General features: G+C 38.9%; 1 protein-coding gene across 4 annotated transcripts in view; it reads left to right on the forward strand.

Annotated features, from left to right (window-relative positions):
• col12a1b (collagen, type XII, alpha 1b) overlaps positions 1 to 14,063 on the forward strand; it is an 82,454-nt gene that overhangs the window by 38,910 nt on the left and 29,481 nt on the right. For all 4 annotated transcript variants that reach the window (XM_034313524.2, XM_034313521.2, XM_034313523.2 and 1 more), the window contains 18 exons: positions 2,332 to 2,461; positions 2,625 to 2,764; positions 2,899 to 3,028; positions 3,205 to 3,344; positions 3,735 to 3,864; positions 3,988 to 4,127; positions 4,791 to 4,920; positions 5,040 to 5,179; positions 5,375 to 5,504; positions 6,290 to 6,429; positions 6,528 to 6,660; positions 6,769 to 6,908; positions 7,055 to 7,184; positions 7,330 to 7,469; positions 8,819 to 8,948; positions 9,962 to 10,104; positions 12,481 to 12,610; positions 12,775 to 12,917. In XM_034313524.2, the coding sequence (XP_034169415.2) occupies positions 2,332 to 2,461; positions 2,625 to 2,764; positions 2,899 to 3,028; positions 3,205 to 3,344; positions 3,735 to 3,864; positions 3,988 to 4,127; positions 4,791 to 4,920; positions 5,040 to 5,179; positions 5,375 to 5,504; positions 6,290 to 6,429; positions 6,528 to 6,660; positions 6,769 to 6,908; positions 7,055 to 7,184; positions 7,330 to 7,469; positions 8,819 to 8,948; positions 9,962 to 10,104; positions 12,481 to 12,610; positions 12,775 to 12,917 (2,439 nt within the window). The remainder of the gene's footprint in view (positions 1 to 2,331; positions 2,462 to 2,624; positions 2,765 to 2,898; positions 3,029 to 3,204; positions 3,345 to 3,734; positions 3,865 to 3,987; positions 4,128 to 4,790; positions 4,921 to 5,039; positions 5,180 to 5,374; positions 5,505 to 6,289; positions 6,430 to 6,527; positions 6,661 to 6,768; positions 6,909 to 7,054; positions 7,185 to 7,329; positions 7,470 to 8,818; positions 8,949 to 9,961; positions 10,105 to 12,480; positions 12,611 to 12,774; positions 12,918 to 14,063) is intronic.

Consider the following 14,063-nt stretch of genomic DNA (forward strand, 5'->3'; position numbering starts at 1 on the left):
AACCTCTGGAACACAACACTATCTCTGTTAAATGTCTTGAGCCATGAGCAATTTATTCTAAAGAGCACTGCCTGTGTGATTAAGCCAATTATCTAAAGGATTGTTAACTGTACAAAATTCCATCAACAATGCTTTTGGCAGTTATTTGTTTTTTTGTTTACGACATTGTGTAAATCTCCAAGTTGGCAAAAGAACATACGTTTCTTCCCTTGAATGTAGTTGATTATGAATTGAAATGCAATTGCTAACAGACACTCTGTTCTCGCCACTCGTTCTGTCATGTTCTAACCCAAATTTTTCATACGATTTTTTCATACAAATATTAAAACACACAACACACACCATGGGATCTAATACAATTTTACAGAACACAAATGGGCACATAATAGAGAACAACACAATGGATAACTAGGTTAAGAAAATTTGCCTAATAATCCTATGCTGACATTTTGAACAGTGTGTAAAATTCTGGGGTAACACATACACACGTATGTGTACTCTGTGGTCTCAGTCTCTATTTTTTATCTCTTTTAAGAAATGGGAGAGCAGACATGCTAATCCAAAACTAATCCAAATGTTTCAGTTTGTCTGGTTGTAAAAGAGATTTTCCTCCTAGTTCTTCAAAGTTGGGGAGAGTCTGGAAATATTTTTCTCCAGTAACTCTCCAAGACATTAGATGGAGGAAGGCGTGTGCTTTCTTTTCACATTATGTTATGTTGAGGAGTCCACATTTTTGTTCTGTGCAAGCTCCATCACACCTAAGCCAGGTGATTAGAGTTTCTATAGTTGATGTCTTCCTGACTCTGTAGCGTTGGAAGGTACAACAGCTGCAGCAAACCCTGGCCAGTGTGGGAGTCCTCAAGGGCTAGCCTGGAAAACTGACTACAGGGTTAAACCAGATCATAAATACCAAGACAGTCCCTGTTGGAAAACATAAACACTTCCCACCATGGCCTTAAAACAGCTGGAGAAGTATGTTTCTGACTCATTATTTAATAAATAGCAATGATGTAAACTTTACAGTGAGAGGAAAAAGAATCATGGGCTATTTGTCTTTTCTCACATCATTAGTTTAATATTTAGATTATGTCACTGTCTCAGGGCTTACTTCTTCTCACAGAGGACATGTTCTTTACAGCACCAGACTTTTCTCATTGATCGAGATTATTTAAGAACTTGACTTTGAAATTTTGCATATGCTTTACATTGGTACTGTTGCACACGTTTAGGAAAAAAAAAATTAATTTAAGGCTTATGATTTTTGGCAGATTGCAACACAGTATCCTAAAGTAATGATATTTCATACTAACAAAAATAAAGTATTTAAGTAAGCTAAAAAAATAATAATTAATAAATGCATAATTTTATAATATCTGATTCATAGATTATATAAAATATCTATAGATAATCCTGCAGAGGTTTTATAGTAGATTAACATATTCTTCTGTAACAGAAGAAAAGAAAAAAGGATATTAACACGCATACTGCATTATGTATAAAGGTTTTGATATAGTGTCGCTGCGAACTTTAATCCTAGCCATGTGAATCAAACTCTGGAACTGGTTTAAACTTCTTTACTACATGTATATAACTAAATGAAGCACCGATTCAGTGCCTCCGGACTCAGTGGACTGTGTATTGCTATGCAACAAGACAATGACCCAAAACACATTGCTAAAGCATCTGAGGGGTCATCAGGGAAGAACAGTGGAACGTTTTAGATCAGCCAAGTCAGTCTGCTAATTTAGATACAATTATTACATCCACTGAAATGCCTCAAAATGAGCAAGAACTCCAGCAAAAAGCTTGGCAAAGCAATGTAAAGGAAAATCATGAGAATATTCTTTTGTCAGTGCGCCAAAGACCTGATGTGGTTATAGCACATATGGTCAAATATGAATTTATATGTTTCTTAAACTGTCATTTCAGTTTAAGTTCATTTGAGCCCACGAAGTCCAAATTTCCAAAACGCATAAGGCCAGAAATACTCAGAATTAAAAAAAGGCATGCTCTGTACAGTACTTTTGATTCCAACCTGTTTGATTAGCATTTACATGATAAATGTTAATGTTGGCTTCAAGTACTGTTGGACAGCACCTTAAACCTTAAGCTTTCATACAGCACTGTGATGCTTCTAGAACTTCATAAACTTCATTAAGGGGTTTATTTTGTGGGGTATAACAATGTGATGCTATGACGATGTTTAGCACCTCATCAGTATGTCAGCCAATGGTTTCTTTGATGACATGGTTCCTAAACAGAAATAAAAGGGAGTTCTGATAATCTGTCCAAAGCAAACAGTAACTGACTGCTGACTTCTATTCCAAACAGACCCAGGTTGGAGGAAAGAAGAACAGTGTTATTCTTCAGAAGCTGACTCCTGACACGGCATATTCCATCACTGTAGCGGCAGTGTTTCGCACTGGAGAGCCCAAAGACATTTCTGGCCAAGGAAAGACAAGTATGTGCTTTTTTTTTTCTTTAAGAACCTACTCAAGGTGTTTGTATGATTTAAGGGGACATTTTGCTATCCTTTCACTTAAAGGAGATCAGATAGGGTTGTAATTTTAAACGCTTGACAATCAGAGTGAGGCTGCATTACTGAAGTATTTGTTCTTTTCCAGAACCATTAGGTGGGGTGCGAAACCTCCAGGTCCTGAACCCGACCATGACCACTCTGAATGTACGCTGGGAGCCAGCTGAAGGAAAAGTAAAGGAGTACAAAGTCATATATGTTCCTGCAGCTGGTGGAGCTGAAACCATGGTAGGACTGGTAGGACTGTCAGCTTGCTGTTGCTGTTAGCGGGAATGCTGTGTCTGTTTTTGCAGCATAAATCAAGAAGTAGTTTTGCTTTGAAGCTCAGATTGACTAACATAAGTTGTACATTAAATGAACAGGAGCAGGTATCCGGTACCACTACCACCACAGTCCTGAGAGGCCTGCAGCCAGATACTCTGTACACCGTCACTGTGTACCCAGTGTATGCTGAGGGTGACGGCAATAGGATGTCAGAAAATGGAAAGACAAGTGAGTTTTACAATTATTGGCGTTAAATCTTTAGCTTGTTTACTTTGTAATTTAAAGGTTTAAACCTATTTGTATTGAGGTCTTTTTGCTTGATAGTCCATAGCTCACATTTGTGGTTACTCTATCAGAAAGGTACCGAAATTGTAAAACAAAATAAATGTGGTTCTGTCCTGCAGGGGCCCTGGGAGGAGTAAAGAATTTGAGGGTCACTAACCCCACCATGACTTCTCTCAATGTCAAATGGGAACCTGCTGATGGGGCAGTACGCCAGTACAAGATCTTCTACGTCCCTGTAGCTGGAGGCACCGAGGATATGGTGGGGCTTGCTGAAACTCGTTCTGCTCTTGGTTTTGTTTATTTGAATGCATATTTGTGCCTTATTTGAAAAGTTCCTCTTGGCTTCATCTACAAAAAAAAAACAAAAAAAAAAAAAACAAAACAACAATATATACCAGATATTTGGCCTAAACAGCCAGACAGAGCCTGACAGTTTTAGCTGAACCATCCAATAATCAATTTACAAGGTCTGATGCACTTATCAAGTTTGTGTGCTGTAGCTCCAAAAGACATTATGGTAGACTTTGTAAGCTGCAACTGTAGACCTTACTTTCTCCTTCCCAGATTATTGGTACTATCTTGCATAAGGAGAGATTTCTGCAGTAAAATAAGGATTTATAAAGTGATATTGTGGTCATATTTTGAACAGGAACAAGTTCCTGCCAGCACAACAAACACTGTATTGAGGAACCTTCAGCCAGACACTCTTTACACTGTGTCAGTTTTGCCAGTATATCCAGCTACCGAGGGTCGCCGCCAGTCTGAGAATGGAAAGACCTGTGAGTATCAAGTCATTGTGTCACCTCAGTTCTCTTGATGTTTATGCAGACCAGTAGACCAGCTTTTGAAAGTGACTTATTTGCCGTTGTTCCTTGTCTTGATGAGTCACTATCACCTTTCAGTGCCTCTTGGTGGTGTTAGGGATCTCCGTATCTCTGATGCCACCTTCACCACGCTGACAGCAACCTGGGATGCTGCCGATGGGAATGTTCAAGGCTACAAAGTCATCTACATGCCCACAGATGGAGGCCCTGAGCTTGTGGTATAATTCTGCCTCTCTTGCTCTCAGTACTAACACACTTTTTTTTTTTTTTTTTGACAACTTCCACATCACTGCAGCGTTGACATCACACATGATGACAGGCAAATATTTTCTGATATGTGTAATGTAAGTGCCTGGCATAAGCCCTGATGACTGAAAAAGCTAATCTATGTTGTGTTCCAAATGGGATTTTCACACAGACAGATAAAAATGTCACAGAGATTCTAAATCCTCAACTTGAGATTTGAAATCCCCTTTGACATGCCAGTGTTCAGGATCACTTGGAGCAAACCAAGTGTGAAAAGCATACAATCTTAAAAAAATGAATTTGTTATTAAATCCATTTTGCCTGCCATTTGGATCATTGACATTCCTATTTTGCATGCCAATGTTCAGGATAGCTTGGAGCAAACCAAGTGTGAAATGGATACTATCTCAAAATTTAATTTATTATTAAACTGACTTGGCATTTGGTAATGGATCTTTCAGGAATTCGCATTACCTACTCGAAATTGGCAGGCATATGCCATGAGGTTTGAGTTAGAATTTCTAGGAAGAGAGAGAAATTGAGATAATGCTTTGTTACCAGAACATGCTGAATGGTAGGGTTTTTACATTTCCACCTTTGGCAATTCAGCTAAGTAGAACATCTCCTGTTCACAGGAACAAGTATCTGAGAGCACCACTACTTTTGTGATGAAAAGCCTTAAACCCGACACTCTATACACTGTCACCGTTGTGCCCGTTTATGCTGAAGGAGATGGACCACAGCTCTCTGAGAAGGGCAGGACAAGTAAGTCATAAAAACAACATCCAAAAATGGAGGTCCATAATCTATTTAATTACATTTCACATCAATCATTTGTTGGGGATGAAGAGAATCACTACAAACTTCAATTCAACTGTTCTCAGAACCTCTGGGTACTGTGAGGAACCTGCAGGTTACTGATCCAACCATAAATACACTCAGTGTTCGCTGGGACCCTGCTGAGGGCAACGTCAGAGAGTACATTGTCATCTACGTTCCCAAAGCTGGTGGTGAACAAGACGTGGTGAGACATGCTATTTTCTTCTACAACCAAAATCTTGTCATCTATATTTTGAACTTCTTAGTGCCTGATGGAAAAAAACACTCCCATATCTTCTTAAGGATAAGTCTTTTCTTAAATGCCACTTAAAAGATATCAATTCAAGGATGGGCACACGGACTGCTCATTGCTTTCTACATGTCAATTGTGCGTGAACAGGAACAGGTCCCTGGGACCACCACCTCCACCGTTCTGAAGAATCTGGAACCTGACACAGTGTACACTGTTACTCTAGTACCTGTTTACCATGAGATGGAAGGGAAACCCCTGTCAGAAAATGGAAAGACAAGTAAGTCATAGGTTTGCTAATTAGATATATTAACTCATTTCCACTGCTGGAACCAAACAGTGCAAAACTAAACATTTTTAGTTCACAAGGCTTCTGTTGCATTAAGAGTTCATTTATGCGGCTATAAAACTGGAACAAAATAATTACAAGGTAATTTTCTATGACAAATCAAATCCATGAGAATTGTTGGCTGGTGTATACCTCTCAGGCTGTGTTTTGAGAGTTGTAACATGCTGAGTTTCTCTAAAAATAATATGATACATAACTTTGACAAACAGTGCCAGGAAGTGTTGCTATTGCCCTTTTTTTTCTTGCAGAAATGCAGTAATAGTTTATGCTATGACCACAAATGCAGTAATAGTTTATGCTATGACCACAAATGCAGTAATAGTTTATGCTATGACCACAAAAAAGTGTTACTGAGCGGCATGGTGGCCTAGCGGGTAGCTGCCTCACAACTCCAGGGTTCCTGTTTAGCAAGACTTTGCTGGTGTTGTGCATGTTTTTGTGTGTGTTTCCTCCGGGTTCTCCGGTTTCATCCCATCTCCCAAAAACATGGTGGAATGTCAATTGGCTACTCTAATCTAGTGTGTGTATGTGTGTGCATGGTGACCCTTCAGGGTGTATTCCCACCGTGTGCCCAGTATTTCCTGGATAGGCTCTGGATCCATTGTAACCCTGACCAGCATAAAGCACTTACTAAAGATGAATAAATAAAAGAATGTATGCTACGGTTATTGCTGTATTTTGTAATCGCATACTGTAACTTTGCTGATTTTCACCAGAACCACTGGGTGGAGTCCGGAACCTGCAGGTAACTGACCCAACTGCAAGCACACTGACTGTACGCTGGGACCATGCAGATGGAAATCCTCGTCACTACAAAGTTTTCTATGTAACACAACCAGGAACAGCGGAGAAAATGGTAAAAATCAGATGAACGTGCCTTGTCTTTTTATTAACGCTGAGACATGTGCTACAATGTTTTGATTTTCTCTTTCTTTTTTTCCAACATGTAAACAGGAACAAGTTTCTGGTAGCACTACCACCACTGTCCTGCGTAACCTAGATCCCAACACAGTCTACAAGGTCACTTTGTTGCCCATATATGAACAAGACATAGAGGGCAAACGTCAGTCTGAGAATGGAAAGACGAGTAGGTCCATTTATGTTGTACTGGGATTACATCAGTGATTTCCAGTGGCAGATTTGAGTGATCCAGGTTTGCGTCACATTAGCTCATGTTGTGCTGTGTTTTGTACAGAGCCTCTGGGTGCAGTGAAGAACATTCAGGTGACAGATCCCACTGTTAACTCTTTAAGGGTGCGTTGGGACCCGGCTGATGGTGACGTTCGTCAGTACAATGTCATTTACGTGCCTACTGCTGGAGGCACTGAAAGCATGGTACGTAGTCACAGCATGCATGTAGTTTAAAGTTCCTAATACCCCTGACCCAGGCTCATTAGCCTAAGACTGAGATCGGGGATTAATGAGGATAATAAACAATAATTGTCTACTGGATAATAATAATTCTGCAACTTTTTCATCAGACTCAGGTGTCTGGAGTTTCAACCAACACAATTCTCAGGAACCTACAGCCAAACACCGAGTACACAGTCACTGTCATGCCAGTGTATTCAGATATGGAAGGGAAGAGACAGTCAGAGAAAGGAAAGACAAGTGTGTATCAATTAAAATGTCTTCATACTACAAGTGCATTGACATTAAAGCTTTATCATTTATCAAGCTTTTTACATTAAAAGCAAATATGTAGTTTTTGATTCTGAACCAACTTTATGACGATACAATATCATCTTTTATCAAGAACCTTTGGGTGGAGTGAAGAACTTGCAGGTGACCGACCCAACCACCAGCTCCCTGAGAGTGCGCTGGGAGCCTGCCGAAGGAAACGTGCGCCAATACCGTCTCTTCTACGTGCCTGCTACGGGAGGTGCTGAGGATATGGTGAGATATGTAGACATCTTCTCTGTCTTCTTTTTGCTCAACTAGTTTTACCTGATATTTGAGATAATAGCGTCTCAGAGTTTAATAGTAAATATCTGTACAGATAACCCTTAAACTTACTCTGCGGTAACTTTATACATTACCTGTCACTTTAAACATTTCCACAAAATACAAAAGTGTTAAATGCATTCTTTAAATATTAAATCTATGACTAAAAACTACTGTTGAGATTTAGTAGCAAGGAACCATTTATTTAGCTGAATTTTTATATACGGGTCCACAATCTTGCAAATGAAAATTTGAAGTGAAGTAATTGCTAAGAATTATGGTACTTTTGCACAGAAGTAGTGTGAATTTGTTGTACAATGTATGGTTGTACTTATGGTGCACTATGAGTAATAATTTAATGAACTACCCCGAGAATATAAATGTCCAATGAGAACTTGGACAAACTACAAAATGGCTGCCACTAAAATAGTATACTATACAGTTAGTAGGTAATAAACTCAGACATGGCAACATATTATTATATGAAAATAAGTTTTGATTTTTGCCATGCACGTTGTCTTATTTGATGTTAACGAATGCTTTGAAGTGGATTTTTTCTTTGGTGGAATATAACACAACTGCACCACCATCAGTAGTAAGAAAAACACTTATGAAGTAGAAGCTGTGGCTGATTTCTTTCTAGCCCAGACTGTAGAATCATACAATTCAGTCTTGTGTACAGTAGCAGCTATAATAAATGTGAGCAAGGTTATTTACTTCCTTGATAATTCATTTTTATTTTTTCTTCAAAATACCTTTGGAGGAGATACTAGAAGTAAGAATAAGCACATAATTTCCAATCAAAGTACGAATTACACAAAGGTATTCAGGGTTTTGTGTTCCTTGTTTTGAATGAAAGAGTTGGCTACCTCCAGGTACAGCTTTTCTGTTTGCCGTTATCATGGCATGATTATGGAGTTGAAACACTTCGAAATATTAGGAAGCGTGAATGCTCATACCTATCTGCCTTTTAATGTGTGTGAGTACTGTATGTGTTCCAGTGTGTATGCATCATAGTTTTATGTCTATGCCTATACAATGAGACTGTGCTATAAGGTTCAACTCTAATGGTTGATGGATATTAAAATTCGTTTTAGCTCTCACTTTCTGTCCCACTCAAAGACACCCACCGATCTGCAGATAGAACTTTCTCATAAAACCCTTACCAGACATAAACCCCTTTATCTCCATTCCTATATCTGTTCATACATTCCTCTTTTCCTACTCAGGGAATGGGTAAGGTTGTGAGAATCTACTGTATCTATGGATTTCTTGTTCATACTTGGCTCATGTGTTGACAGGAGCAAGTATCTGGAGGAACCACCAACACAGTATTGAGGAATCTTCTATCAGATACAGTGTACACTGTAACTGTGGCTCCGGTGTATCCTGAGGGAGAGGGCCTTCGCCAGTCAGAGAAGGGAAAGACACGTGAGTGCGATGGAAGAAGTTTCTCTTCACTGTTTGCACACCATAATGTATAATAAAGAAATGGAATTAGCAAGGCCCTCCATGCACCAGCCACATCTGTACATTTTTCAAATGGGAAAAAAATATGTTTGTAGAAAGATTAGTTTGGCTTATGTTGTCTGCCTTCCATGAATCTGGTTGGTCTGATCATGCTCAACACATTGGCCTTATTTTCACACTGCATGTCATGCTTAGTCAGCAAATCCCCTGTCTGGAGAAGGCTGATCGAAGAGCTCAGATTTCACTGAAGCGTGAATGTATAACAGCTCTTCAGTTCTCTCCAGCGCCCTTGTATGCAACACTAACAACAGTAGGGAGCTATGCGTTTATGTCCTCCTAAGTCCCACAGTGACAATTACAACCCAATGATTTACAACAGTACATGATCCCCTAATGTACCTTATATTAGGGCAATGTTTGCCAAGTTCTCCCATGTTGTACTATTAATATCCGAATAGCAGAAGTTATTATGCTCAATTTACATTGCATAATACTGTATGTACATTGGAATAAATCCACACAGTACTATACGTGTCCTCAATGCCCCAGTGCATGAAGAATTTATGCCTCTTGTGGATTTTGTGGCTATATATCAGATTGAGAGTGACAATAGAGCAACATTTGTTTATAACAAGATCATGCTTGGAGTTCCACTGAACTAGAAAACAAAAGCCACATCTGCTTCAGTTTTAAAAACAAGTACAGTGGTTAGCCCAACTGTACCCCCAGCTTTGTGCATTCCCAGCATGCATGCCATAAAAACCAATGCGCCTGTGTCTACTGCTTAGCTCAGCATTTATTTCCTAGCTTTATTGCTGTAATGTAGCTCTAGTTCCTGTTTAAATTGGGCCAGCTCTGGATGCCCTTTTTCTTGCTCCAAAGCTTAACCTTTAAATTCCTAGCTTAGACTGATTGTCTTTGTGGCCTCTAAAACTAGCTGTGTATATTGCTTTCTATGTCGTTCCACCCCGCAGTTCCTCGTACTCCACCCAGGAACATCCAGGTTTATCGTCCCACCCCCAACAGCCTCAACGTCCGGTGGGAGCCAGCCTCGGGCCAAGTGCAGCAGTACCGTGTTGAGTATGCGCCGCTCACTGGAGTCCGACCTTCTGAGTCTGTGAGTTTCATTCTCATTCTCTTCTGTTTCTTTTCCTTCCTTGTTCCATCCAATTACTCAAATACAATGTCATTTGGAAATATTATTAATATTTCCATAATATTAAGTCTCCAGCATTATGGTGAGGTATATAAAACAATAGTGCAAGTAGTGAGTCAAGGCACTGCGTCTAATTCTCTTAACCTGATGCTGGGAGAGGAGAAAAGTCTGAGTGTTCACTTCTTCTCAACTCCACACTACAGCCAGTGGTATAACCCATTTCTCTTTTTCTTTGCTTATAGTTTTTTTTTTAGCTCCCCAGATGTACAGTTGATTATGAGGTGGATTTTCCTGCATAAATCATGCCTTCTGTACTTTTGTCCTGCATGGATTTACTGATGTAATTTTGGATTAAGCAATAAACAATAGGGCCAAAAGAAGATTTGAATGCAAGAAAGAAATGCACTAGGTACATCTGCGCAAGACGTTGATAAACTCGGTACATGTGAGCAAGACTCTGGCTCTGAGTGAGAAATAATGAGGCCATTGGTTTTGTGATTAGAATATTCTTTGATGCAAGTCTGGGTTTTGTTAAAACAAAGGCTCCGTGGAAGTTGATTTGCTTTCATTGTCTCATGACTTTTCCAGAGTGTCCATGTTTAGAGCTTTGCATTTATACAGTTCATACCTACGGTAGGGGCCAAATGTCAGAGTCTACTGCCAAGAACGCTTTCAGTTTGTTATTTGATATTCTCATAACATTAATAGTTTCTGTTCAAGAATACATTGCTTGAAAAGGAGACAAATTGAGGGTTAATTGTTGTCAAATTTTAATAATAGCAAACGATATTGACTCAATTAGTATACACCTCTGTGAAGCCTGTATTACTTCAATCAAGAAAAACAAACTATTTTGTCATATATTAGTGAAGAATGAAGAAATGACTCATACTTCAAAGATTTTTACTCTGTCTGAGCCAAGTCCTGCAATCAATCTCATTTGTTCTCATGTTACTCTCATACACTTGCTACTGTAATCCCACTATCCAGTATTGATCAGAGAAGGATGGTGTGAGAAATTCAGCGAAAGACGAATCGGAGGACATGACCTAATCCACATTTTTTTTAATTTATTGAGCACTCACAGTGGCTCAAACATTATAATGAGTTATCAGTCTGTCCTGCTATGCATATTAGAGCAGAGAGAAAGAGGGGAAAGGCTGGTATGATAAGCGAGACACTGTCTTACTGAGTAAGAATTTATTTTTATTCATCTTATACCATAGCAATTTGCCAACACTAACAATTTACTTCATACAATTCACACTTTACACTTCATACTAAACATGACCATTTAATGTTGTGAAACATCCGCAAAACAAATTCCTGTTACCACCTAGATTATAGCAGCTACCTGTTTTTTTTCTCTTTTTTGAAGTTAATTAAAAAAAACCCACAGCTTGTCATGTTATTGAGGCGCTGGAAAGCACTACGTCCTCTGTCATGAAGAGTCCAGTAGCAGAAACCCTTCTGACGATTACAAAGTGCTGATGCTGGAGACTCCTTCCATAAATGTTAAACGAACTTCTCTTCATTTCCCTTTGTTAAAGAACAACACTTCTTTAATTAGCTTTAGATTATGTAGATTGTCCACCACACAAGTCCCTTTGAATGAGTTGTGACTATAAAAACTGCGATGTATAATAGCAAGTGCATTAATATAAATCTGTGATTTGAATTACAGTCACAGTATCATTAGAGCCGCTGTTATAGAAAGTTAATCAACACCTTCTGACCAATCGGATTCAAGAATTCAACAGAGCTGTGGAAGAAAATTTAATAAAGCTTTGTCATTCTTTTATAAATAACAAATTTACTCTGACTTTGCAACCTACAAGTGATTCTCAGACCCGCATGCCATGTTGTCTTTTTCTTGTGTAGAGAAATAAGGGCTGTCATGGGTGTAATGCACAGCTGCATTCCCTGTGATGCAGTGATTCGCAGATAAAAAGGGTACTCATCAGATGGAGTGATAATCCTGCTGGTTGTTGACAGGTACAGGATGGGATTCCCCACAGCTGTGTAACACCAGCAGCAGATGTGTTTAGACTTGAATGGGAGGTGAACCCCAGGTCTGCTCTCACCAACAGCAGCCATCCAAACTCTTACATAAAGGAGAATGTTATTTAGCATTCAACCCGTGGCAGCTTTTGTTTACATTACACATCTATTTGAAGATGTCCTTTTGCTCTGCTAATCTAAACAGGGGTTTAATGGTGAGGTCATTATGTATATTTGTGTGTGCCAGATTAGTGATGTTCACAGAACTGTTTTAAGTAAGATGCACTTAAGCGTGCTCATCTGCATGTCATCTACATGACGATCCTTTCTGTGAAGGTTTTGGTTCCTGGAAACATCAACAATGCATTCCTGGACCAGCTCGTCCCCGACACGCCGTACTCCGTCAGTGTCTTGGCGCTGTATGCTGATGGAGCTGGACCACCAGTCAAAGGAAACGGAAAAACATGTAAGCTAAACTTTATGATTATACAATCAACACAGAACATAAACAGAGTTTCTGATGCTGGTGAGATACAGAAACTTGACAGAATCAGTCATTTGTTATGTATGAAGTGTGTTTGTGCATCTTAGTGTGTGAAGTATGCTAACAGTGAGAAATGTCTGTTTCAGTGCCACGTGCTGGTCCCAGAAACCTTCGTGTGTTTGACGCCACCACAAGCACACTCAGTATTGGCTGGGATCATGCTGAAGGACCTGTAGTGCAGTACAAAATCACGTATGCGCCAATGACAGGAGACCCCATTACTGAGTTTGTGAGTATTCATATAGATTATTCCCTCTGAAACCATGTCATTTTGTTTGCAAGGATTCGCTTACAGTATTTATCAGAGACTGCATATACTATACATAATGTCTTATAATGCGGAGCATAAACCATTATAAGTGCACATAAGACACGAGTTCTTATAGACATACAGTATGTCCATGATGCAGATTTTTGAGTATTTATACACAATATTCTAGTAGTTCCATCACCAGCCTCTCTTTTTTAGTTAATTACATCAGAATGTCATGTTACAATGAAATCGCAAATATCTCCATCCTAAAGACTTTCCCCTATCAGCAAACTTAAAGTTACGGTTTTACCTCTGACTGTCACAAAGCGCTGACATTGTGCTCAGACTCCTTTCAGTACTGCTATATAATCATCTCCTCACAGACAGTGAAATGTGTAAGTTGACTATAGAAACAATACTGTCTTAGAACTAGTGCCTTAATGTAAACCTGTGATTGGGCTTGTAGCAGGAACTATTGTCAGAGCTACTGGTATAGAAAATTAATCAACACCTTCTGACCAAGAACTACCAGAATTGATCCAACAATGCAAAAATTCAGAACAGCAGCCCTGTGGTGTTAATGTTCATATCACTGAGACCACTTTTATTTCCAATATTCCATCCAACACTATTAATATATCAGACAATTATAAATGGTATAAACCTGTTAGAGTGTATGCTTACAGTATGTGCATAGTGCAACATCTTATAAAGTTATAAAGACAGGTTACACTGTATTATAAAGTTATAAAGACAGGTTACACTGTATTATAAAGTTATAAAGACAGGTTACACTGTATTATAAAGTTATAAGCACAGGTTACACTGCCTTAAACCACTATAAGTGCTTATACTCACATGCATAATATGAGGAGTTATAAGTATCATGCAAAATGTCTTATAATGCATTTTATAAAAAAAATCTAAGTGCTCATTAATATTTACTGTTACAGGTTGACAGTGCCATATGAAATGTATCAACAGAGGTTACAAAATCTGTTCACATTACTCATACTGTCCAGCTTTAGCCATTAGCAGATTGGCACAATAATATTCCTAATACAGGAAATTAACAAGGCTAACAAAGGCCAAACTGACATCATGTGTTAAGGCCAGCAAGTG

This window comes from Pangasianodon hypophthalmus, chromosome 19, assembly GCF_027358585.1.
Source record: "Pangasianodon hypophthalmus isolate fPanHyp1 chromosome 19, fPanHyp1.pri, whole genome shotgun sequence".
NCBI lineage: Eukaryota > Metazoa > Chordata > Actinopteri > Siluriformes > Pangasiidae > Pangasianodon > Pangasianodon hypophthalmus.